The sequence below is a fragment of the Coregonus clupeaformis genome, unplaced genomic scaffold (genome assembly GCF_020615455.1).
Source record: "Coregonus clupeaformis isolate EN_2021a unplaced genomic scaffold, ASM2061545v1 scaf0270, whole genome shotgun sequence".
Taxonomy (NCBI): domain Eukaryota; kingdom Metazoa; phylum Chordata; class Actinopteri; order Salmoniformes; family Salmonidae; genus Coregonus; species Coregonus clupeaformis.
Window position 1 is genome coordinate 329,220 of NW_025533725.1, and position 26,749 is coordinate 355,968.

At 43.5% G+C, this 26,749-nt stretch overlaps 1 protein-coding gene across 4 annotated transcripts in view; it reads left to right on the plus strand.

Annotated features, from left to right (window-relative positions):
* Window positions 1–26,749, plus strand: part of LOC121554592 (RAS guanyl-releasing protein 2) — a 92,628-nt gene that overhangs the window by 50,854 nt on the left and 15,025 nt on the right. For 3 of the 4 annotated variants that reach the window (XR_005997730.2, XM_041868223.2, XM_041868221.2), the window contains exons 2-15: window positions 1,542–1,682; window positions 5,290–5,392; window positions 7,112–7,168; window positions 7,275–7,406; window positions 9,911–10,061; window positions 10,414–10,587; window positions 13,965–14,081; window positions 14,377–14,658; window positions 19,678–19,758; window positions 19,978–20,091; window positions 20,297–20,412; window positions 21,402–21,543; window positions 23,473–23,509; window positions 25,084–25,242. Coding sequence is in view for 3 of the 4 variants with exons in the window: in XM_041868223.2 (XP_041724157.1) it covers window positions 1,613–1,682; window positions 5,290–5,392; window positions 7,112–7,168; window positions 7,275–7,406; window positions 9,911–10,061; window positions 10,414–10,587; window positions 13,965–14,081; window positions 14,377–14,658; window positions 19,678–19,758; window positions 19,978–20,091; window positions 20,297–20,412; window positions 21,402–21,543; window positions 23,473–23,509; window positions 25,084–25,242 (1,735 nt within the window). In the remaining variant the exon portion in view is untranslated. Of the gene's footprint in view, window positions 1–1,404; window positions 1,683–5,289; window positions 5,393–7,111; window positions 7,169–7,274; window positions 7,407–9,910; window positions 10,062–10,413; window positions 10,588–13,964; window positions 14,082–14,376; window positions 14,659–19,677; window positions 19,759–19,977; window positions 20,092–20,296; window positions 20,413–21,401; window positions 21,544–23,472; window positions 23,510–25,083; window positions 25,243–26,749 lie in introns of those variants that run through there. The other variant, XM_041868222.2, reaches the window with a different exon arrangement.

Sequence of the window (26,749 nt, forward strand, 5' to 3'; positions counted from 1 at the left end):
CTTTTTAATATTGGCATTAAATAATTACTGAATGTTTCACTGAGCACTGCTGTCCTGCAGTTTGTGTTAAAATATATCGCGATGGTTACAGGAAAAAAAAAGTATGGCACAGCCCCACCGAGAATATTTTTCACCAGCCGCCACTGGAGCTGGGACCAAAGTAACAAAGCCTACCATCAGTAACACACTACGCCGCCAGGGACTCAAATCCTGCAGTGCCAGACGTGTCCCCCTGCTTAAGCCAGTACATGTCCAGGCCCGTCTGAAGTTTGCTAGAGTGCATTTGGATGATCCAGAAGAGGATTGGGAGAATGTCAGATGAAACCAAAATATAACTTTTTGGTAAAAACTCAACTCGTTGTGTTTGGAGGACAAAGAATGCTGAGTTGCATCCAAAGAACACAATACCTACTGTGAAGCATGGGGGTGGAAACATCATGCTTTGGGGCTGTTTTTCTGCAAAGGGACCAGGACGACTGATCCGTGTAAAGGAAAGAATGAATGGGGCCATGTATCGTGAGATTTTGAGTGAAAACCTCCTTCCATCAGCAAGGGCATTGAAGATGAAACGTGGCTGGGTCTTTCAGCATGACAATGATCCCAAACACACCGCCCGGGCAACGAAGGAGTGGCTTCGTAAGAAGCATTTCAAGGTCCTGGAGTGGCCTAGCCAGTCTCCAGATCTCAACCCCATAGAAAATCTTTGGAGGGAGTTGAAAGTCCGTGTTGCTCAGCGACAGCCCCAAAACATCACTGCTCTAGAGGAGATCTGCATGGAGGAATGGGCCAAAATACCAGCAACAGTGTGTGAAAACCTTGTGAAGACTTACAGAAAACGTTTGACCTGTGTCATTGCCAACAAAGGGTATATAACAAAGTATTGAGAAACTTTTGTTATTGACCAAATACTTATTTTCCACCATAATTTGCAAATAAATTCATAAAAAATCCTACAATATGATTTTCTGGATTTTTTTCTCCTCATTTTGTCTGTCATAGTTGACGTGTACCTATGATGAAAATTACAGGCCTCTCTCATCTTTTTAAGTGGGAGAACTTGCATAATTGGTGGCTGACTAAATACTTTTTTTCCCCACTGTATATCTGAGTATTGGGTCAAATATAATGTACTTGCTACGAAAGCTGGTCTCATCAGAATAGTGACATTAACCAATGTAGTTATGTCACCTGATCTGACATATTAGTTATAAATCACTTACGGAAGTTGGTTTGCTGCAGTATGCTGTTTTCAAATGTAACCGAACTACAATCCATCAGTATCCAGACATGTTATTGTTCTTAATCCATTGTTTGATTTTGTCAACATTTCCTTCATACTTCCTGGATATCTTGCATCACTAGATCCGAGCAACAAAACAGACTATTACTGGCAACTATTTCAACGATGCAGCAATGCTTTCCCTTTTCTAACTATGCAATGCTCTCATCTTTTTGTACAGGAGTTGAATTCCTTGGGTGAAATTTGTTTCTGTGCAATCCCTTTCATCTTCTCCATCTTCTCCTTCTCTTTTTGTGCTCAGGAGTGCCGCTGAAGTGGGAAGAAAGGGTAGAGGAGAAAGACCACTGGGAAAACGAGAGGAGAAGGAGAAAGATGGAGCCCATATCTTTAGATCAGGCTGCAACGGTGGATGAGCTGGTGGAAGCGTGCATCCGTGCCTTCGGTCAGTCTCTTTATTTGCCTATGAGCACTCAAATATACCTGCTACTCAATGTCAAAATTAGGGCTCTCCAACCCTGTTCCTGGAGAGCTACAGTCCTGCACGTTTTCGCTCCAACCCTAATCTAGCACACCCGACTCTAATAATTAGTTGGTTGATTAGTGACATTATAATAATGGCGCTGGAGAAGAAGGCTGCCGTTTTACAGCCCTCTAACCAATTGTACTATTATGTGTGTTTTTCCGCGTTATTTGTCATTTATTTTGTACATGATGTTTCTGCCATTGTCTCTTATAACCAAAAAGAGCTTCTGGATATCAGGACAGCGATTACTCACCTCGTATTGGACAAATATTTTTTCTTCAACGAGGTGGCCGCGAAGGATATCCTACAGACACCCGACAAGGCCCAAATCCCTGTCATTCGCATGAGGAAGAGACGGAGATATCGTGGACGTAGGTCGGGGTGCCTTGTAAGGATCCGACGGCGAGCGAGTAAACTGCCGCTCCCATCAATCCTATTAGCCGATCTTCAATCATTTGAGAATAAATTGGATGACTTAAGATTACAGTTATCCTACCAACGGGACATTTAAAAACTGTAATATCTTATGTTTCACCGAGTCGTGGCTGAACGACGACATGGATAACATACAGCTAGCGGGCTATACGCTACATCGGCAGGATAGAACGTCTGACTCCGGTAAGACAAGGGGTGGCGGTCTGTGTATATTTGTAAACAACAGCTGGTGCACAAAATCAAATACTAAGGAAGTCTCGAGGTTTTGCTCGCCTGAGGTAGAGTATCTTATGATAAGCTAGACCACACTATTTACCAAGAGAGTTTTCATAGCTGTCTATTTACCACCACAAACCAATGCTGGCATTAAGATTGCACTGAATGAGCTGTATAAGGCCATAAGTCAACAGGAAAATGCTCATCCAGAGGGGAGCGCTCCTAGTGGCCGGGGACTTTAATGCAGGGAAACTTAAATCAGTTCTACCTAACTTCTACCAGCATGTGAAATGTGCAACCAGAGGAAAAAAAACTCTAGACCACCTTTACTCCACACACAGAGACGCATACAAAGCTCTCCCTCGCCCTCCATTTGGCAAATCTGACCATAACTCTATCCTCCTGATTCCTGCTTATAAGCAAAAACTAAAGCAGGAAGCACCAGTGACTCGGTTAATAAAAAAGTGGTCAGATGACACAGATGCTAAGCTACAGGACTGTTTTGCTAGCACAGACTGGAACATGTTCCGGGATTCTTCAGATAGCATTGAGGAGTACACCACATCAGTCACTGGCTTCATCAATAAGTGCATCGATGATGTCGTCCCCACAGTGACCGTACGTACATACCCCAACCAGAAGCCATGGATTACAGGCAACATCCGCACTGAGCTAAAGGGTAGAGCTGCCGCTTTCAAGGAGTGGGACTCTAACCCGGACGCTTATAAGAAATCCCGCTATGCCCTCCGACGAACCATCAAACAGGCAAAGAGTCAATACAGGACTAAGATTGAATCGTACTACACCGGCTCTGACACTCGTCGGATGTGGCAGGGCTTGAAAACTATTACAGACTACAAAGGGAAGCACAGCCGCGAGCTGCCCAGTGACACAAGACTTCCAGACGAGCTAAACCACTTCTATGCTCGCTTCGAGGCAAGCAACACTGAAACATGCATGAGAGCACCAGCTGTTCCGGATGACTATGTGATCACGCTCTCCGTAGCCGATGTGAGTAAGACTTTTAAGCAGGTCAACATTCACAAGGCCGCAGTGCCAGACGGATTACCAGGACGTGTACTCCGAGCATGTGCTGACCAACTGGCAAGTGTCTTCACTGACATTTTCAACATGTCCCTGACTGAGTCTGTAATACCAACATGTTTCAAACAGACCACCATAGTCTCCGTGCCCAAGGACTCTAACCTGCCTAAATGACTACCGACCCGTAGCACTGACGTCTGTAGCCATGAAGTGCTTTGAAAGGCTGGTCATGGCTCACATCAACACCATTATCCCAGAAACCCTAGACCCACTCCAATTTGCATACCACCCCAACAGATCCACAGATGATGCAATCTCTATTGCACTCCACACTGCCCTTTCCCACCTGTACAAGAGGAACACCTACGTAAGAATGCTATTCATTGACTACAGCTCAGCATTCAACACCATAGTGCCCTCAAAGCTCATCACTAAGCTAAGGATCCTGGGACTAAACACCTCCCTCTGCAACTGGATCCTGACGGGCGGGCCGCCCGCAGGTGGTAAGGGTAGGTAACAACACATCTGCCACACTGATCCTCAACACGGGGGCCCCTCAGGGGTGCGTGCTCAGTCCCCTCCTGTACTCCCTGTTCACCCATGACTGCATGGCCAGGCACGACTCCAACACCATCATTAAGTTTGCCGACGACACAACAGTGGTAGGCCTGATCACCGACAACGATGAGACAGCCTATAGGGAGGAGGTCAGAGACCTGGCCATGTGGTGCCAGGATAACAACCTCTCCCTCAACGTGACCAAGACAAAGGAGATGATTGTGGACTACTGGAAAAAAAAGAGGACTGAGCACGCCCCCATTCTCATCGACGGGGCTGTAGTGGAACAGGTTGAGAGCTTCAAGTTCCTTGGTGTCCACATCACCAACGAACTATCATGGTCCAAACACACCAAGACAGTCATGAAGAGGGCACAACAAAGACGGAAAAGATTTGGCATGGGTCCTCAGATCCTCAAAAAATTCTACAGCTGCACCATCGAGAGCATCCTGACTGGTTGCATCACCGCCTGGTATGGCAACTGCTTGGCCTCCGACCGTAAGGCACTACAGAGGGTAGTGCGTACGGCCCAGTACATCACTGGGGCCAAGCTTCCTGCAATCCAGGACCTCTATACCAGGTGGTGTCAGAGGAAGGCCCTCAAAATTGTCAGACTCCAGCCACCCTAGTCATAGACTGTTCTCTCTGCTACCGCACGGCAAGCGGTACCGGAGTGCCAAGTCTAGGTCCAAAAGACTTCTCAACAGCTTCTACCCCCAAGCCATAAGACTCCTAAACAGCTAATCATGGCTACCCGGACTATTTGCACTGCTCTTTTTTTCTCAACACTTTTTTGTTTTATTCTACCTTTTTATTAAAAATAAATGCACTGTTGGTTAAGGGCTGTAAGTAAGCATTTCACTGTAATGTCTGCACCTGTTGTATTCGGCGCATGTGGCCAATAACATTTGATTTGATAAGATGAGTCAGATTAGTTACATCTGGGGTTGGTGCGAAAACCTGTAGGAGGCTAGCGCTAGCTCTCTAGCAACAGGGTTTGATAGCCCTGGTCTAAATAAACCTCAACTTTGTGCAATCAGAATAACATTTCATTTCTAGGAACGGATTGCAAGGAGAATAACATTTCTAGGAATAGATACCAATTTCCCATGTGTCCATGCACCACCATAAATAGCTAATGTTGTCAGTCTCAAATCAATAGTAATTGGTTGTCTTATTTGCAGTAACACTTCAGTCATTTGGCTGACTGCTCTTTAGTGTAAATGACATACAGTGTCTGTTGTGTGATGAGAATGTGTCTGTCCTCTTTCAGATGAGAAGGGCACTTTGAAGGACCCCTCCGTAGTGCGCATGTTCCTCATGATGCACCCTTGGTACCTCCCCTCCACCGACATGGCTAAGAAACTACTGCTCAAGTATCCTTCACCATCAGGCACCTGCTTATGGCTTGTCAGGTCTTGTCAGCTACTGTAGGAGCAACATATACTCTTTAACCTTAAAAGCGCCCACACGCACTGAGTATACCAAACATTAGGAACAACTTCCTAATATTGAGTTGCACCCGCTCCATTTGCCCTCTGAACAGCCTCAAATCATCGGGGCGTGGACTCTACAAGGTGTCGAAAGCGTTCCACAGGGATGCTGGCCCATGTTGACTCCAATGCTTCCCACAGTTGTGTCAAGTTGGCTGGATGTCCTTTGGGTGGTGGACCATTCTTGATACACACAGGAAACTGTTGAGCGTGAAAAACCCACGGCGTTGAAGTTCTTGACACAAACCGGTGCTCCTGGCACCTACTAGCATACTCCGTTCAAAGGCACTTAAATATTTTGTCTTGCCCATTCACCCTCCGAATGGCACACATGCACAACAATTCATGTCTCAAGGCTTAAAAATCCTTCTTTAACCTGTCTCCTCCCTTTCATCTGCGCTGATTTGAAGTGGATTTAACAAGGGACATCAATAAGAGATCATAGCTTTCACTTGGATTCACCTGGTCAGTCTGTCAGGTGTCATTTTTGGTAATAATTGCAAGCAGGAACACTTTATTTGTTAACCGTTTATAACACAAGTAAATGTTTTGAATTCCCCAAAATAAGCATATATTTTAAAATGTTCATACACTATAGTTAAATTGTATGTTTCAAAATACACGTTTTTGTATGTTTTTTAAATGTTTTTTCATCGTGGTCCTCTGTAGCTCAGCTGGTAGAGCACAGCGCTTGTAACGCCAAGGTAGTGGGTTCGATCCCCGGGACCACCCATACACAAAAATGTATGCATGCATGACTGTAAGTCGCTTTGGATAAAAGCGTCTGCTAAATGGCATATTATATTATATATTATATTATTATATATATATTATATGTCCATAGCCACTTGTTATGGACATTTGTCTGTTATTCATTCAAGTGTTGTGATTCTCGGAGGCTGAGAAATTGGCAATTGAGCTAATCTGAGCTAATAAAATGGCCACCGATATGACCGATTTTATATGCGATATGTGCACCGGTGCCATCAGACTTTTGGCTCTAACTTTGGAATGCTATGGGCTATCAACTCAGTTCCAATTGCATCTGAAAGATGAGACTCTCAACTTGGTGTAGAGACATTACTGGAAGCTAAATATGTATTTACATTTTTTGTATTTTTTTTTTAGTTATAGTGGCTGTCACACCCCCCAAATCTAGGGTGGCTCCAAATCTATTATCTTTTCAGGGTACATACATCTACCTCTGTGCCAAATTTGGTGCGTTTATCACGAAGTTTACAATTGAGTCCACATTTTCAGCTTAGCTGTGTACAACTAGTATACAAAAGAGAGATTTATTTTTCATTCTTCTATTTGCATAGAAATCATGGTAAATTGTTTTTTTTGTTGTTGTCTGTAACTAGTTGCTTGACAAAGACCTGACATTTCTGAAGGATCTTTATGACATTTTTGACCCCTTGGGGTCAAAATGGAACCCTGTTGGTGCTTTTAGGGTTAAGGTGTCAGTGAATGGAATGGAAGGTGTAAGTTGGATGGAATGTTCCCAGTGGGCAAAACTGGTTGCATTTAAGTGTGTTGTGATGCCAAAGATGTTTTTGAAATGTCTTTGTAGATGCTTTATGTACCTTAACAGTTGATCAGATCACAGGAGGAGAGCTGTACTGCTGAACTCAGGACAAGAATCTGCCACCTGGTGAAGTAAGACACATTTGCAATTGCTTTTGTTATTAGCTTAGGGATGTCTCTTTATTGCTTTATCCCTCACTATGTCTCTGTTTCTCTTTTTCTCCTTCTCCCTCTCTAGGTACTGGATTTCGGAGTTCCCGGCAGAGTTCAATCTGAACCCAGAACTGGCAGAGCAGATTAAAGACCTCAAGGACCTCTTGACCACCGAGGGGAACGAGCGCCAGAGTCAGCTCATCGACATCGACAGTGTGTAAGTGTTCCTGTTCAGTGATTTCTACCTCCACCAGCCTCCACTGGTGTGACTGTCCCCATTCTACACTAAAGTGTGTGTAGTCGGTGTGTCCTTGACTGCAGTGTGTATGTATACCCACGCTACACAGGTGTCAAGTTTATCTGCCGTATAAGAAATACTCACCAGAGCTCGAACAACAAAACAGCATTAAAAACAGCCGAAAGTTCAGAAAACCGCACATCTTTCAGATACTACAGTGCCTATGGCTGTGTTTACACAGGCAGCCCAATTCTGATATTTCTTTAAACAAATGTGTCTTTTGACCAATCAGATCAGCTCTGAAAAGGTCTGATGTGAAAATATCTAATGTGATTGGATAAAAGACCAATTAGTGGAAAAAATATCAGAATTGGGCTGCCTGTGTAAACGCAGCCTTTGTGTCCCCATGCTGCCTTACATGGCTCGTTCTTAGGCCAGAGGCTGGGACCTCATGTGACAGAGCTCCTAAATGACCCGTCCTATTTCCTTTGTCTGTCTGTGGTATCCCTAGTATCCCTAGTAGTTTCATAAACATCTGCTAAGAATTTTCTTTATTTTATTGCATCTTCTGTACTGTCTTCTTTCCTCCATTCCACATCCATCACAGTCGTAGTTTCAGGCCCCATTGTAGAGACTAATGCAGCATGCTATATTTTGTTAGCCTGGAATGCAAACTGAATATCGCTCTGTTTCACATTTTACAAACATAGTGAAACAGAGCAAAATTCAGTTTGGATTCCAGGTTTGAGTTTTACAGTGCTTTGAAAAAGTATTCAGACCCCTTGGATTTCTTCACATTCTATTGTTGCAAAGTGGGATTAAAATTGATTTAATTGTCATTTTTTGTCAACAATAGACACAAAATATATATATTTTTAAGATTAATATAAAATAACACAAATATAGTCGTTGCATAAGTATTCAGTCCATTTGTTTAGTCAAGTCAAGCCTAAATTAGTTCAGGAGTTAAATTTGGCTTAACAAATCACATAAAAAGTGGACTCACTCTGTGTGAAATAAGGGGTTGACATGATTTTTAAATGACTAACCCTTCCTCTGTCCCCTATACATACATCTGTAAGGTCCCTCGGTCAAGTATTTAATTTTAAGGACAGATTCAACTACAAAGACCAGGGAGCTTTTCAAAAGCCTCATAAAAAAGGGCAGTGATTGGTAGATGGGTAACAATAACAAACCAGCCAGACACATCAAAGATACAGTCGTCCTTCTGAACTGAGCCGCAGGACAAGAAAGAAACTGCTCAGGGATGTTAGCATGAGGCCGTTGTTGATTTAAAAATGGCTACAGAGTTCAATGGCTGTGATGGGAGAGAACAAATGATGAATCAACAACATTGTAGTGACTCTACAGTGAAAGAACAAAAATATACAAAATATAAATATTCCAAAACATGCATATTGTATGCAACAAGGCACTAAAGTAATTCTGCAAAAAAAGATGGCAAAATAATACACTTTTTGGCCTAAATGCAAAGGCCTATGTTTGGGGCAAATCCAACACAACACATCACTGAGTAACTGCATGGTTGTGGCTGCATCATGGTATGGGTATGCTTGACATTGGCAAATACTGGTTCAGTCTGCTTTACACCAGACACTGGGAGGGGAATTCACCTTTCAGCAGGATAATAGCCTACAACACAAGGCCAAATCTACACTGGAGTTGCTTACCAAGAAGACTGTGAATGTTCCTGAGTGGCCAAGTTACGGTGTTGACTTAAATCTGCTTGAAAATCTATGGCAAGACTTGAAAATTGCTGTCTAACCATGATCCCCAACATCTTAACAGAGCTTGAAGAATTTTGAAAAGCATAATAGGCTAATATTGTACAACCCAAAGTTCTTAGACACAGCTGTAATTGCTGCCAAAGGTGTTTTCTAACATGTATGGACTCAGGGAGCTGAACACTTATGCAACGGCTATATTGTCTTTTATTAGTCCACTTTGACATGACAGCATTTTGTGTAGATTGTTGACAAAAAATGACAATTAAATCCATTTTAATCCCACTTTGTAACACAAAATGGGAAGACATCTGGGTTGCACCACTCCCTTTTGCCCTCAGAACAGCCTCAATTCGTCGGGGCATAGACTCTACAAGGTGTCGAAAGCGTTCCACAGGGATGCTGGCCCATGTTGACTCCAAAGCTTCCCACAGTTGCATGGCACCTACTACCATACCCCATTCAAAGGCACTTAAATCTTTTGTCTTGCCCATTCAACCTCTGAAATGCACACATACACAATCCATGTCTCAAGGCTTAAAAATCCTTCTTTAACCATTCTCCTCTCCTTCATCTACTAAGTGGATTTAACAAGTGACATCAATAAGGGTTCATAGCTTTCACCTGGATTCACCTGGTCAGTCTGTCATGGGAAGAGCAGGTGTTCTTAATGTTTTGTACACTCAGTGTATGTACTTGGGCCCAGACATGATATTGTGTGCTTTTTGTCCCCCTTAGACCGTCGTACAAATGGAAGCGTCAGGTGACCCAGCGGCAACCCTCTATGTCCAAGAAAAGGAAGATGTCTCTGCTGTTTGACCACCTGGACTCCTGCGAGCTGGCCACACACCTCACCTACCTGGAGTACAAGTCCTTCTGCAAGATACTGGTAGGTGGGGCTGTGTGGAGCAGTGTGTCTGTCCACCAGATCTGGGTTCAAAGTATTTGTTTTCTTTCAAATACTTAAACTTGCTCTTGATTGACTTTGCCTGGTACAATATAACTAATGGAATCGTGCCAAGTGCAAACCTCATTCACCTGTCACTCAAGGCAGACTCAATTAAACACTCATTGCTCATTAAACATGGGATTTATGTTGACTTATATTACATTTAGTCATTTAGCAGACACTCTTATCCAGAGCGACTTACAGTTAGTGAGTGCATACATTTTTCATACTGTGGGCGTAACTGCTTTTGTATTCCCACTTAATCCATTACATTTCTCTGCCCCTCTTCCAGTTCCAGGACTACCACAGCTTTGTGATGCATGGCTGCACGGTGGACAACCCCATCCTGGAGCGCTTTATCACCCTCTTCAACAGTGTGTCTCAGTGGATCCAGCTCATGGTGCTCAGCAAGCCCACTGCCCCCCAGAGGGCAGAAGTCATCTCCCACTTCATCAGGGTGGCTCAGGTACGTAGGCTGGGGCAGATTGGAGTTGGAATTTAATTTAATCTATTCTGAGGGAAGCTCTTAACCTGAGTGCCAGTCTGTTTGTGCTATCACGTCAACTCCTTGTCACTCGTTGTCATGTTTGGCTTGACGATAACAGCAATGGAGTTGGCAAGAGCACAAACAGATCTGGGACTGGGCTAGTAGGCTCTATCTCGAGGTCATAAACAAATGTAACTGGTTAATATTATACAGTAAATGTCATTGGTTAACTTTAGGCAAATAATCCCAGTTGGTTATGGTTAGGACAAAGGGTTGGGTCCTGGGCCTCTTAGGGCAGTGCCATGATTGTTGTAAAGCCTTGTGTTAGCGGTTGAGATGAGACTGGGGAGTTCTGTCTTGGGGAGGAAAGGGAGGGAGATGTAGATATGGACAGAGATTGGATACATACCAAACTAACCTTAAGAAAAAAACGACGGTTACACTTCAGGTATTATGAACTGTATTCGTAGACAATTACTGTCCATTATTCCTTACATAAATGATCCAAGTGTGCTTATAAGTAGTGCTATTCTCTCAGTACTACTACTACCAGTGGGTGTCCCCGCTAACAGACGAGGCTATATTTGGATTTGTTAAAGAAGAATGTTTAGAGGAATGTTTGGAGTGTGCTTCCCCAATGCCACTCTCTTCTCTCTCCAAAACAAACTCTTCATGATTTATTCACTGACAACTCGGCAGGCTTCCACCCCCCCCCCCCACCCTCTCTCACCCCACCCTTTAACCCTCCTCTGCCAAATATGCCTGAGATCAAATAGCCCAGCTGGGTGCTAGAGAGCTAGTTTAGCACCCCGACTGAGTTTGTTAAAAAAACACTTTGCCACCCAAAATTTGTAGAATGAAAGATTTTTCTCTCAATTATTTTGGATGGTGATAGGAGAAAAAGACGCCCAAATCTATATACCACCTAAAGGTTGGGTGGGTGCATTTTCCAACGCTGTGATCCTGCTACAATAAACCCCAGGGAAGGGTTACCTCCTGCTCTCATTCCTGCTCCCTCTCTCTCTTTCCCCTTTCACACCTCCCTCTCTCACTCACTCACTCTCTGCTCATCCCTTCCAAATATAATTTGCTCTTTCCATTTTCTCTGCAGTCCTTCTCACCCATATTTTCTCTCTTTTGTCTCTCCCCTAACCTCTCTGCACAATCCATAGGCTTTTACCCATACACCCCTTTTGATTTGTCATCATTTTTATTAATTTTTTCACATGTATTTAACCAGGTAAGCCAGTTGAGAACAAGTTCTCATTTACAACTGCGACCTGGCCAAGATAAAGCAAAGCAGTGCGATAAAAACAACAACACAGAGTTACATATGGGGTAAACAAAACATAAGGTCAAAAATACAAACAGAAAATCTATATACAGTGTGTGCGAATGTAGTAAGTTATGGAGGGAAGGCAATAAATAGGCCATAGTGCAAAATAGTTACAATTTCGTATTAACACTGGAATGATAGATGTGCAAAAGATGATGTGGAAATAGAGATACTGGGGTGCAAATTAGCAAAATAAATAACAATATGGGGATGAGGTAGTTGGGTGGGCTAATTTCAGAATGGCTGTGTACAGGTGCAGTGATCGGTAAGCTGCTCTGACAACTGACACTTAAATTTAGTGAGGGAGATGAGTCTCCAGCTTCAGAGATTTTTGCAGTTCGTTCCAGTCATTGGCAAACCGATATGTTCTGGGTCGATAACGCACTGTGCAGACAGTGCAGACTGGCCGATAATAGTTCAAGCTAGAGCTGGCTGGTAGGTAGTGCAGGCCACGGACAATGGTGAGAAACCGCTAGCGGTGGCTAATGGCAAGTAGCTAGTTAGGTGGCTACTCCCGTCCGGTAGACAGAGAGGTAGATAACCGGGATATGGGCCTGGCTCAAGGCTAACTGGTGCTTGCTTCAGGGGCAGTGGTGATTAGCCAAACAGCAACATCCAATTCGGTTGCAGCTAGCTAGTTGCAATCCGGTGTTAATGTCCAGTGATTCAGTTATTCCGGCAGAAAATCCGATGTTCTGGGTGAAAACCGCTAACGGTGGCTAATAGCAAGTAGCTAGTTGGCTGGCTAGCTGGTATCAACTGGAGATTCTAGATAAAAGGTAAGTCAATAATAGAATCCGTTCCACATTGAGTGAGGCGGGTTGCAGGAAAGTATATTTTGTAGAAGGATGAAAAGTGTGATAGGAAAATATGTATGAAAAATACAAAAAATACAATAAACAGGCTATTTACACAGACACACAACAAAGAACACGACCGCACTGCTATGCCATCTTGGAATGTAATGCTTGCCAGGATTTCCCATCATACATCAGATATTGTATACGTCAGTCATTATGTAGTTACTTACAACTCCCTCACACACACAGCCCTGATGCAGTACGTTACTTATCCCACACAGTGGAACGCTTCGGCATATCGACAGGATACCCTAATATTCCCTGTGTTATCGATACCTGTCACTGTTAGTCAGTGGGCTTTATACAGCAGTTTAGTAGAGCTTCCATCATGCCAGCCAGCCACTCTACCACAAAGCTTTGCCCATTGATCAGAGCGTCAGGGCAGGTATTTGAGCTTAACCAAATGATGCCCGCTGGCAGTCCTCCTGAACAGCTGGGAGCCCATTGATTTTCACTGGATGCCATGTGGGCTGAAGGGCAAAGCTTTGGCCTTGCAGAGCTCCATTTACAGAAGTATTACTGCAACTGTGACACAATGATTATAACGTGTGCTGTGCTTCCTACTGTTTGAATGGTATTATTAGACTAGACCCTATAATATTCTAGTGTAGCGCAAGCAGTGCAGCTTATTGCTTGAGGTTTGTGTGTGTGTGGGTTAGCTGGTGTGTGTATATGTGTGTGAGAGGGAGTGTGTATGTGTGACCTTCCCGGGATTTCTGTTATCTCCTGCCTTTGTGTGCCTCCAATTTCATCCAATCCTCTCGGTTTCCCTCAAAGAGAAAATTGTCTCTCTCTCACTGTTTATAACTTGCTTACTCCTCTGGCTCATTGTCAATTGTTCCGTCTCCCTCTTCTCCTCCGTCTCTCTCGAATCCTTGTTGGCACTGGCTCTTACACCCACACGTTGGCTTCTCTTCTTCCTCCATGTCTCTCACCCCTCACTCACTCTCAATGTTTCTCTCACCCACTGCCTCATGTCTCTCTGAATCTTTGATATTTCTTATACCTCTTCTCTGTCTCAGCCTAGGCTAGTTCATCATTTGGAGTTCAGGTAGGTCTGTGAGCTTATCAAACAAAGGAAAGTAGGAGGGGTGCTCAAAAAAAAAAATACAGCATTTTATTTTCTCCTTATCCCCCTCTGTCTTCTCTCTGTCGTATAGAAACTGCTCCAGCTTCAGAACTTCAACACTCTGATGGCGGTAGTGGGGGGGCTCAGTAACAGCTCTATATCTCGTCTCAAAGACACCCAGTCACACATCAGCAACGAGACCAACAAGGTGAACTAACTATGCTCATCTCATACCTTATGTACACTTTATGTTATCACTCTTCAACTGCCTGGTGTTATCACCACAATTACTATCTGAGAACATTAGCTCACATCATAAAACAGAAAGGATTAGTTTAAATCACAGATGGAGAGATCAGGACATCTTGTCAGTTACATGAAGGATTTGGAAAATCTACTATCACACAATGTTAATCCACACACGCTTCCCTCCCCCTCTTAACCAATCCTTCCTCTCCTCCTTCAATCATCCCTCCATCCCCCTCCTCCCTCCATCCCCTCAGGTGTTCAACAGCCTGATTGAGTTGTTGACATCTTGTGGTAACTACAGCCAGTACCGCCGCCGCTTCTCCGAGTGCACAGGCTTCCGCTTCCCCATCCTGGGCGTGCACCTCAAGGACCTGATTGCCGTGCATGTGGCACTGTCCGACTGGGCCGACCCGGGCAAGAGCAGGGTCAACCTGGCTAAGTGTCAACAGCTGTATGCCATCCTGCAGGAGCTGGCGCTGATCCAGACCACACCACCCACCATTGATTCCAACACAGACCTGCTCAATCTACTCACAGTTAGTGACACATATACAGTGAAATATAACATGCCATATTGTATATTAAATATATTCACTGAACAAAAATATAAACACGACATGTAACAATTTCAAAGATTTTACAGAGTTACGGTTCATATAAGGAAATCAGTCAATTTAAGTAAATTCATTAGGCTCTAATCTATGGATTTCACATGACTGGGAATACAGATATGCCTCTGTTGGTCACAGATACCTTTAAAAAAAAGGTATGGGCCTGGATCAGAAAACCAGTCAGTATCTGGTGTGCCCACCATTTGCCTCATGCAGCGAGACACATCTCCTTCGCATAGAGTTGATCAAGCTGTTGATTGTGGCCTGTGGAATGTTGTCCCACTCCTCTTCAATGGCTGTGCGAAGTTGCTGGATATTGGCGGGAACTGGAACACGCTGTCGTACACGTTGATCCAGAACATACCAAACATGCTCAATGGGTGACATGTCTGAGCATGCAGGCCATGGAAAAACTGGGACATTTTCAGCTTCCATTAATTGTGTACATGAGGTGTTGGCGGCGGATGAATGGCATGACAATGGGCCTCAGGATCTCATCGCGGTATCTCTGTGCATTCAAATTGCAATAAAATGCAATTGTGTTCGTTGTCCGTAGCTTATGCCTGCCCATAATAACCGCACCGCCACCATGGGGCACTCTGTTCACAACGTTGACATCAGAAAACCGCTCACCCACACGACGCCATACACGCTGTCTGCCATCTGCCCGGTACAGTTGAAACCGGGATTCGTCTTTTGAAGGGCACACTTCTCCAGTTTGCCAGTGGTCCTCGAAGGTGAGCATTTTCCCACTGAAGTCGGTTACAATGCTGAACTGCAGTCAGGTCAAGGACGACGAGCACGCAGATGAGCTTCCCTGAGACTGTTTCTGACAGTTTGTGCAGAAATTGTTCGGTTGTGCAAACCCACAGTTTCATCAGCTGTCCGGGTGACGGGGTCTCAGACGATCACGCAGGTGAAGAAGCCGGATGTGGCGTTGTGTCCCCAGCACAAGGTGCACCTGTGTAATGATCATGCTGTTTAATCAACTTCTTGATATGCCACATCTGTTAGGTGGATGGATTATCTTGGCAAAGGAGAAATGCTCACTACAGGGATGTGCACAACATTTCAGAGAAATATGCTTTTTGTGCGTATGGACAATTTCTGGGATCTTTTATTTCAGCTCATGAAACATGGGACCAACACTTTACATGTTGTGTTTATATTTTTGTTCAGTATACACTACCGTTCAAAAATGTGGGGTCACTTAGAAATGTCCTTGTTTTCGAAAGAAAAGCAATTTTCTGGTAGACATTGTTAATGTTGTAAATGGCTAATGTAGCTGATTTTTAATGGAATATCTACATAGGTATACAGAGGCCCATTATCAGCAACCATCAGTCCTGTGTTCCAATGGCATGTTGTGTTTGCTAATCCAAGTTTATCATTTTAAAAGGCTAATTGATCATTAGAACACCCTTTTGCAATTATGTTAGCACAGCTGAAAACTGTTGTGCTGATTTAAAGAAGCAATAAAACTGGCCTTCTTGAGACTAGTTGAGTATCTGGAGCATCAGCAATTGTGGGTTCGATTACAGGCTCAAAATGGCAAGAAACAAATAACTTTCTTCTGAAACTCGTCAGTCTATTCTTGTTCTGAGAAACGAAGGCTATTCCATGCAAGAAATTGCCAAGAAACTGAAGATCTCGTACAACGCAGTGTACTACTCCCTTCACAGAACAGCGCAAACTGGCTCTAACCAGAATAGAAAGAGGAGTGGGAGACCCCGGTGCACAACTGAGCAAGAGGACAAATACATTAGTGTCTAGTTTGAGAAACAGACGCCTCACAGGTCCTCAACTGGCAGCTTCATTAAATAGTACCCGCAAAACACGTCTTAACGTCAACAGTGAAGAGGCGACTCTGGGATGCTGATCTTCTAGGCAGAGTTGCAAAGACAAAGCCATATCTCAGACTGGCCAATAAAAAGAAAAGATTAAGGGCAGTCTGAGATATGGCTTTATGTAGATATTCCATTAGAAATCAGCAGTTTCCAGCTACAATAGCCATTTACAACATTAACAATGTCTACGCTGTATTTCTGATCAATTTGATATTATTTTAATGGACCAAAAAAATTATTTTCTTTTGAAAATAAGGACATTTCTAAGTGACCCCAAACTTTTGAACGGTAGTGTATATTCCCCACATATGGGGATGGTGGGATATATGGCTCTATGTACCGATGCATTAACACAGACCTGCTCAACCAACTTGGTTAGTGTCACATACTGTATGTAGCCTGGTCACAGATCTGTTTGGGCTGTCTTCCTAATGCCAAGCTTGCCGTGACAATGACCATAGGAGTTGGCAAGATGGCACAAACAGATCTTGGACCAGGCTAGACCGATATGTGGATTCATATTGAAAATATATTAAATGTGTTTAAGATATATTCCCCACATGTGGGGGGGTGACATTTATTCCTTCACCCTTATTACTAATTTATCTGTTGTAGATTTAATCTGGATGTAACCAATATTTATCTGGGTTATGTCATTTAGAAACTGCTGCTCCAAGATGGCAGAAGGATGATTATTTGTTTAAAAAGTATACTTTTTTTTACACACTGACTATAATCTGCCAACAAATCTCTCAAATATCTGGCAGTTATGTGTTTCAATGGTGAACTAGAGGCACACAAGGATATGCATCATTGACAATAATAGAATATAGTTATGTATGCAGGAGTTACGTTCCAATACATTTTTTGAAACTAAAGGCTTCCCTCTTACAGTAATGCCACTGTCAATACTATCACATGACACTGTGTGAGGAAGGAGGGAGAGAGAGAGAAATACAGCAATCTACCACAAATTAATGGAATCAATGATGGCGTGTGGATAAGAGGGGGATTTTCACTCAAATGTAAGGAATTAGTTGAAAGTGAAGGATTTTTTTTGTTGCCGTTGAAAGAATCTAGTGGGAGTCCAAGGATGGAGAGGGAGCTTGATGACTTAATAGACTTAATGACCTAATGCTAATTCTAATAGGTTCCAGGGGGAATCGAGAATGACTGACTACCTCGAAAAGCAATCAGATTTCTGCTAGTCATATTGATAGCCATGACTGTTCCCCTCTGTAGTAAAATGATGAAGCTTCTTTGAAAAGGCATACACTGTTAGAATGTGATATTGCCATATAATTTACTTTCCATTGTATGCCCTATCATTATGAGTCATGTGCAGTGCTTAATTTGTAAATCGGAGGTGCCGGAACTAAAAGTGAGCGGGAGAGGGGGGTGGGGAGCTCCGAGATACTAGAACGTATGAGATTTTTTTTGTTGCCTTTATAATAAAGCATTGCATGCATATCATGGCATTTGCGTAGTGGCATAGAGCAGTAGAGTAGAGGCACTTACAGAAGTTGCACACATGGGGGACATTTGTAGTAGCCTAGGGTGCGGGAAAAATTTGGCCTTTTATAAATGCATTTCATGCAATTCTGCATCATTTTACATGACTTTTTTAACACTGCACAAATTATCTAAATGACAGTCTACTTTGACACTGACAAACTGAGAATCTGAGATCAATAAAAAAGACCTTGTCTTGAATCTATCAATAGCCTAGGCCTAGGTGTGTGGAGACACACATATTGTAGGCTACAATATGAGGAGAAAATGAAAGTCCTAAAACTGCTTTCCAGTTTCACTGACTCACCCAATGATGCTCAGCTTACTCGCCGGTGATGGATGACGTGTTCGTGCCAAAAGCCTATATTTCTGTCTTGTTTTACCTTGTAAAACAATATTTGGAAGTTGATCAAATATTTTGGTAGCCTACAGCAGACAGACTAGAGTCTTCTCTTTTCAGCAGGAGCCATTTGTTTTCCAACCTGTGTTTTCCAGCGATTGTATTTGACATTTTGGGAAAGGCCTGTTTTGTCTGCATGCTGTTCACTGACAGATTTGCCTCGCGTTCCTGACTGTATGCTATGCCTTGTTATTGGGCTACACACAATCCACAGCAATAATACAAAAAAAATTATAGGCCTTCTCATGGTGTAGTAGGCTATTCTGAATTATTTCATTTCTTTCTGAACAGACAGCAGTAATTCTATAACTTTGGCAAATTTATTTCAATTAATTAGGGGTGCTGCGGCTCCTCCAGAACCTATGATTCTATAATGAAGTCAATTATTAAGTGCAACGCTGGAGAGATGAGAGTTGCAGGCTCATTTCTATCAGAGCAGAGAGAGGGAGAGAGATCATAGAAAGTGAATCTCATTCTAGTTCGGTGAGAGATACAGGCGCGCTTCTCACACAGCCACGCGTTTGTCTCAAACAGGTTGTAATGTTGCGCAAACCATAAGCCCAGCCCAACCCGAATAAACTCTTAGAATATCAGGAAATAACTTGACAGTCATGAGTTGAAGGGTACAATCATCAATCATCATATTCACTGGCTTTGTACAGTTTATTCAACTTCAGGTTCGTTTGGATAGAAGTTAGGAGATTGAGTTAAATCAATGTGCTTGAAACCATGGCAATACGGTTCACTGTGGAGTAGCCTTCAAGTCTACCAGTCCAATATTTTTCACCTAGTTTATTATTATTATTTGATGACCTGTACAAGGAAGGTGATTCCATTATCATGTCCTTGATATGAAATAATCTCTATATTAACTTGGCGGAGAAATATGTTAGATTCCTCAGTCAGATGTGAGCGAAAACACATAACATCTATTGGGTTAGTATACCTTTTTAGCCCATTGAAATCCTTGTGTACACTGTTGGTTATTCACCCTTGTTCTATACATTTCAACTGAAAAGGAAGTAGCTCTGAGGTGAACAGGTAGTTTTAAAGTTTGGCTACTACAAAGTAATAGTATGCCTCTTAAAACAAGAATACATACTTTTTTTTAAATCTCCTTCTCTCCCCTGTTGTCATGGTATCCACATGCTATATTAATAAAGTTGCCATGTGACCATGTTGCAGGTGTCTCTGGACCAGTACCACACAGAGGAGGAGATCTACCAGCTGTCTCTACAGAGAGAGCCACGCAGTGCTAAACCAGCAGTGAGTGCTATGGGTCAGGGCCCTCAGGGGCCAATAGGAAACAAATGCGTTCTTATAGCCAATAAGAAGCACATTTCTTTATTATATCTTATAGTTTATGTTTTTACAACTTATACAGGAAGTCAATGTATTCTTATAGTTTGTAGGAAACCAATGTGTTAATCTTCTCATGACATTTGAACACCCGTGTTCTCTCATGTCTTCTCATTGGTCTGGCAGAACTCTGGCCCCGCTCCCGCCACCAAGCCCTCGATGATTGACGAGTGGGCAGCGTCGGTGAAGCCCAAAGCCGACCCTGCGGTCATCAACAAACACATAGAGAAGATGGTGGACGTACGTTATGCTAGCTAAGTCTCTCACAGCTTGGTTGAAATAACTAATTACAAGTTGTTGAAGGGATGTTATTGGCTTGGAACATAGTAGTTATCCTCTCCACTACCCTCTTATTAATCACAACAAGTCACTGGAATGACAACCATAGTACTCTTTGTTTTGAATGTCGGATATGTTGTAGTGATGTGTGTTTCCACGGTTACAGTCTGTCTTCAAGAACTTTGACATGGATGGGGATGGTCACATCTCCAGGGAGGAGTTTGAGATCATCAGGGACAACTTCCCCTACCTCAGCAAGTTTGGAGAACTGGACAAGAACCAGTGAGAGACAAAACCAGCATCTTGGCAACTGTTACCATAGGCTACATAGCAACAGTCACGTATAACTGATATTGTAACCATACTATGCGTAATAGAATCACACAGTTAGATTAGGGAAGGAGACATTATGTTGTTAATTTCTTTGTCTGTCTCTGTCTGTCTCTGTCTCTCTCTCAATTTAATTTAATGGCTTTATTGGCATGGGAAACGTATGTTAACATTGCCAAAGCAAGTGAAGTAGATAGTAAACAAAAGTGAAATACATATTAACAGTAAACATTACACTCAGAAGTTCCAAAAGAATAAAGACATTTCAAATGTCATATTATGTATATATACAGTGTTGTAACAATGTGCAAATAGTTAAAGTACAAATGGGAAAATAAATAAACATAAATATGGGTTGTATTTACCATGGTGTTTGTTCTTCACTGGTTGCCCTTTTCTTGCTGCTGTGGTGGCACGCTGTGGTATTTCACCCAGTAGATAAGGGAGTTTATCAAAATTGGGTTTGTTTTCGAATTCTTTGTAATCTGAGAGAAATATGTGTCTCTAATATGGTCATACATTTGGCAGGAGGTTAGGACGTGCAGCTCAGTTTCCACCTCATTTTATGGGCAGTGTGCACATAGGCTGTCTTCTCTTGAGAGCCAGGTTTGCCTATGGTGGCCTTTCTCAATAGCAAGGCTATGCGCACTGAGTCTGTACATAGTCAAATCTTTCCTTAAGTTTGGGTCAGTCACAGTGGTCAGGTATTCTGCCACTGTACTCTCTGTTTAGGGCCAAATAGCATTCTAGTTTGCTCTGTTTTTTTGTTAATTCTTTCCAATGTGTCAAGTAATTCTCTTTTTGTTTTCTCATGATTTGGTTGGGTCTAATTGTGTTGTTGTTGTCCTGGGGCTCTGTGGGGTGTGTTTGTGAACAGAGCCCTAGGACCAGCTCTGTCTCTGTCTGTCTGTCTCTGTCTCACCCCCTTTCTCTCTCACCAGAGATGGGAAGATCAGCAGAGAGGAGATGATCGACTACTTCATGAAGGCCAGCTCTCTGCTCAACTGTAAGATGGGCTTCATCCACACCTTCACAGAGGCCACCTACGTCAAGCCCACCTTCTGTGAACACTGCACTGGCTTTGTGAGTACAATGTCAGTTTGACCATCTATAAATCCATCCTCACTCTTATGTACAGTTTTTAACTGGATTGATTAATTGATTGACAAATGGATGCTTTTAATGCTGAAATAGTCCCTTAGTCAAAATGGCTATGGCTCTTTGAGCTTTGAATACTCACTCCAAAAGACAATTAGGTCCATATTCCCCTACTATTCCCTTTTTAAATGCATGGATTGATCAATTCATTGGTGAATGGTGAAAGAGCCCCTAGGACAGAATGGCGTGGATGGCTATGGCCACGTCACATCTGGCCACTATGACCATGCAGCCATTTTGTGGAAGTTCCAGACAAATTTATAACTACGACATTGGCACATTTGATTTAACCAGGAAACCCTTGAGGTTAGAAACCTATTTTTGGAGGGGGACCTGGCAAGAGGTCAGCAGGAAGTAGTCACCGTGTACATACAACACAAGAGCAAAAATAAAAACCAATTACAATGGTAAATAAAATTGTCTTCCATCAGAGCTTGAAACTCAGCAAGCGATACCCTCTCCTCCAGTTCAAATTATTTTGCAGCTCGCTCCAAGACAAAGGATCATTATAGGAGAATGATCCTTTTTCCCCATTTCAGTCCTGGCCTTAGGAACCGTGACAGATAGTAGCACCTGAGAACAGATACTAACCACACGTGTCTGCATTATTATTCAGCATCATCATTGGGTCTGGTCTACACCATGCCAATTATTTGGAGATGCAGTTCTGGGATAGTGAGGTAATTGGGCTCCTTGACAAGCCCTGGGTCAAACATAATATTTTGACTTCTAATTTTTCAGCCACAACGCAATGAAAAAAACAAGCTGCCCAGCACCATTATGGAGTTCAGTGGCCCTTGGTGACTCAGACATATCTTCGTAATCCAACATTGTTTTAATATCTCTCTTCTGACAGCCCCCGCTGTAGTCTTATCGCATACTTAATGGAGCTAGAGCTTAAAGCTCCTTGTGAATGGGTGTCTGTACTCTCTGTGTAGTTCAAGCTGGGAGATAGAGGGTGCATCCCAAATGGCACCCTATACCCTATGTTTTACCAGGGACCTGGTCAAAAGTAGTGCACTAAATAGGAATTGGGTTCCATTTGGTACGAAGCCAGGCAGGGAGCGAGTGTTGTAATGCTCTGGGGGCTAGGGCTAGGCTATTCAAGGGGCCAGTTGTAAGATTGGTGTTTAACTCTCTATTAGGTCATGTTTGTTGAAATGAGACTTTGCCATGGGGACTCTCGAGGCCTCTTGGTGACTGGTGGGAGTTTTTGTAGTCCTCTATTGGTGTAGGAAAGGTGTAGTTTTTGAAAGGAAAGGAATTCTCTTTGAACTTATGGCTGGTAAGTGTTTTGGTGGCATTGAGGCTCTGTCTGTCCATGTGTCTGTCTGTGTGTGTGTGTGTAGGGTCAGGTTATTTTCTCTGTCCTCAGATCTCTGATGTGGCTGTGATCTCCTGGACAGGTCTTTCATGTCATTGTACCCCCGCGGTGGGCTCCTAGCGTCTGCTTGATCTCACTCCCCCACCTCCTCTTCCCTCTGCCTCTCCTCCACACCTCCCTCTGTTCCTGTACCTCCCCATCTCTTTCTACCTCTAATGCTCACTCTCTTTCTGTCACTCTTTCTCTTTCTACCTCTCGCTCTCTTTTTCTACCTGTCACTCTTTCTTCCTCTCTCTCTACTTCCCTCTCGTTCTACCTTGCTGTCTCTCCCCACTTCCACCTGCTCCTTCTCCGCATTTGTCATCCTCTTCTCTCTCTGATCCCTGTCCCTGTCACTCTGCCCTAATCTGTCACTAGACGCCCTTCCTTGGCTTCATGTTCCAAGAATTTCATGAAGAGAAGTTACAAATTACTTTTCTCCCTCTTCCTTCTCTCACTATCGCTCTCTCTCTCTCTCTCTCTCTCTCTAGATATGGGGCTTCTACAAACAGGGATACAAGTGTAAAGGTAAGAGAATCAATACATTTAGCTAACTTGAATAGTTCAAATAGCTATGAAATAAAAAATTGATCAATTCTGCCACACTTGGCGTCATTGAATTACCAATTCCCTTTGTCATCATTGATGCAAACAATCGTCACTCGAACCAAAGGTGGCTTTGAGCTTCATGTCAACAGCATGGAAGCCATGGTAAATATATCAGACTACATTACATTACCCCCTTAAAGGGCTCCCTTTGAAAACACTTGAACAGAGCACACCGGATCATAAAATAAACCTTTGTGATTTGAGGGTCTCCGTCGCGACACTGTTTGTAGAAGCTGTCTCAAGGGTAGACACATTGTAGAAACACACAGCAGACTGCATTTGAACCTGACCACCCGACAAGTGTCATCACTAGGGCCAGGAGTTTTACCATGTGAACCTGACCAGGAAACACTCCTAGCCCTAATAATTCTCACCATATCCATGGAAATATAGACAGACCGACCTTCAAGACAAATTATAATCTGTCCCCCTCACCTGCTCAAAGTCACACGGCAGACTTCCGCTAGCGCCAACCTACATTAGCATACCATTTATCTCTGTCTGTACTACACTCTGTACTCAGTAGACTGTGTCTGTCTCTCAGGCTGCATCCCAAATGGCCCTATGGGCCCTAGTCAAAAGTGGTGCTCTACGTAGGAAATAGGGTGCAGTTTGGGATGCAGCTTCAGTGTGTCTGCTCTACTCTGCTGAGGGCCTTAATGAGATGTGTGGAAGCCAATGAGAGGCCCCAGTCATTCATTTCCATTACCATTGTTAGCCCCAGTCGCTGAGTAGGAGAGACGATGGTGGAGGATAATTGAAATGAATTGGCTTGTCGCAGATGGCGTAGAACAGAAGTGCTGAGTGTCTGGCGCTCTCGTGTGTGTGTGGAGTCTGAATCAGTCTGGGTGTTATATACAGAGACATTTATCAAAGCTAACCTTCGCTGATGTGGACGTTTTACTGAGAGCGAGAGGTGTTTCGAAATCAATGAGTGAGTGAGTGCACGAATGGGAGAGTGTGTGGATAAGAGCGTCTGCTAAATGACTAAAATGTAAGTGTGTGTGTGTGTGTGTGTGTGTGTGTGTGTGTGTGTGTGTGTGAATCTGAATCTCTTTCACTGCCACCCTGGACATCCCTGCTCCCCCTTTTCTACCTACTCCAAGAGTGTCCTTCGTTGTCAGAGCTGTTGTCAGGGTCTGTCTGCATGGCAGTGTGTGTGTGTCAGTGTGTGTGCATCTGCACTGTGTGTAAGAGCACCTACCTCTCGCCACTCGCTCGTCCCTTTGCCCCAATGTTTATTTTTGCACCCCACCATCTCTCTTAAACGTTGCCGCTCTCTCCTCCCCATCCCTGATCTCTCAACCCTCCTTTACCTTGCACTCGTTCCCTCCAACTCTTTCTCCCTCCCGGTCTAAACCGGCATTCTTCCCTCGTTCCTTCTTATCTTCCTCTCCCCTATCTCTCTCCCTCTTTCTCTCCCTGCCCCCCCCTCTCTGAATTATTCTCCCCCTCCCCCTCTCTCTCCCCCCATCTCTCCCTCCCTCGGACAGCTTGTGGAATTAACTGTCACAAGGCGTGTCAAGGTCGTCTGGCAGTGGAGTGTCGTAAACGGACCAAGAGCATCAGCCACGAGCACGCACCCTCTCTCCAGGCCCGCTCCTACAGCTTCCCCCCTCCGGCCAACACCCCACCCAGCCTACAGAACACAGGTGAGGAACCCCCCTTCAACCTCCAATCTGGTTCTACTAATACTATTGCCCACATCTCACCACGATTCTTCAGATTTTGTGTTTCTCAAGAACCAGTAGCATCATACTTCAACCAGGTAGTCTTTACAGAAGGTTATGAGATGGAATGGTACAGTATGTTTTAGGGCTGACCCCAATTAGTCGACTGATTGATTGTTTGGTCGACAGGCTGTTGGTCGATGTAGTTGATTGTTTGGTCGACAGGCTGTTGGTCGATGGAGATTTAAAAACATTTGTCGAGCAGTAGTATACTGTGTGTGTATATACATTATGTATGTATATACTTTTATATATATGTGTGTGTGTGTACAGTGCATTCGGAAAGTATTCAGACCCCTTCACTTTTTCCACATTTTGTTACGTTACAGCCTTATTCTAAAATGGATTAAATATTTATTTATTACTCATCAATCTACACACAATACCCCATAATGACAAAGCAAAAACAGGTTTTTAGAATTGTTTGCAAATTTACTAAAACAAAAAAAAACTATCACATTTACATAAGTATTCAGACCATTTACTCAGTACTTTGTTGAAGCACCTTTGGCAGCGATTCCAGCCTCGAGTCTTCTTGGCACACCTGTATTTGGGGAGTTTCTCCCATTCTTCTCTACAGATCCTCTCAAGCTCTGTCAGGTTGGATGGGGAGCGTTGCTTATTTACATAAGTATTCAGACCCTTTGCTATGAGACAAAAATTTGTGCTCAGGTGCATCCTGTTTCCATTGATCATCCTTGAGATGTTTCTACAACTTGATTGGAGTCCACCTGTGGTAAATTTGATTGCTTGGCGCACACACCTGTCTATATAAGGTCCCACAGTTGACAGGATTTTGTTGAGGCACAGATCTGGGGAAGGGTACCAAAGCATTTATGCAGCATTGAAGGTCCCCAGGAACACAGTGGCCTCCATCATTCTTAAATGGAAGAAGTTTGTAACCACCAAGAATCTTCCTAGAGCTGGCCGCCCGGCCAAACTGAGCAATCGGGGGAGAAGGACCTTGGTCAGGGAGGTGACCAAGAACCAGATGGTCACTCTGACAGAGCTTCAGAGTTCCTCTGTGGAGATGGGAGAACCTTCCAGAAGGACAACCATCTCTGCAGCACTCCACCAATCAGGCCTTTATGGTAGAGTGGCCAGACGGAAGCCACTCCTCAGTAAAAGGCACATGACAGCCCGCTTGGAGTTTCCCAAAAGGCGCCTAAAGGACTCTCAGACCATGAGAAACAAGATTCTCTGGTCTGATGAAACCAAGATTGAACTCTTTGGCCTGAATGCCAAGCGTCACGTCTGGAGGAAACCTGGCAACATCCCCATGGTGAAGCTGTGGGGATGTTTTTCAGCGGCATGGACTGGGAGACTAGTCAGGATCGAGGCAAAGATGAACAGCGCAAAGTACAGAGTGATCCTTGATGAAGACCTCAGACTCAGAAGGTTCACCTTCTAGCAGGACAACGACCCTAAG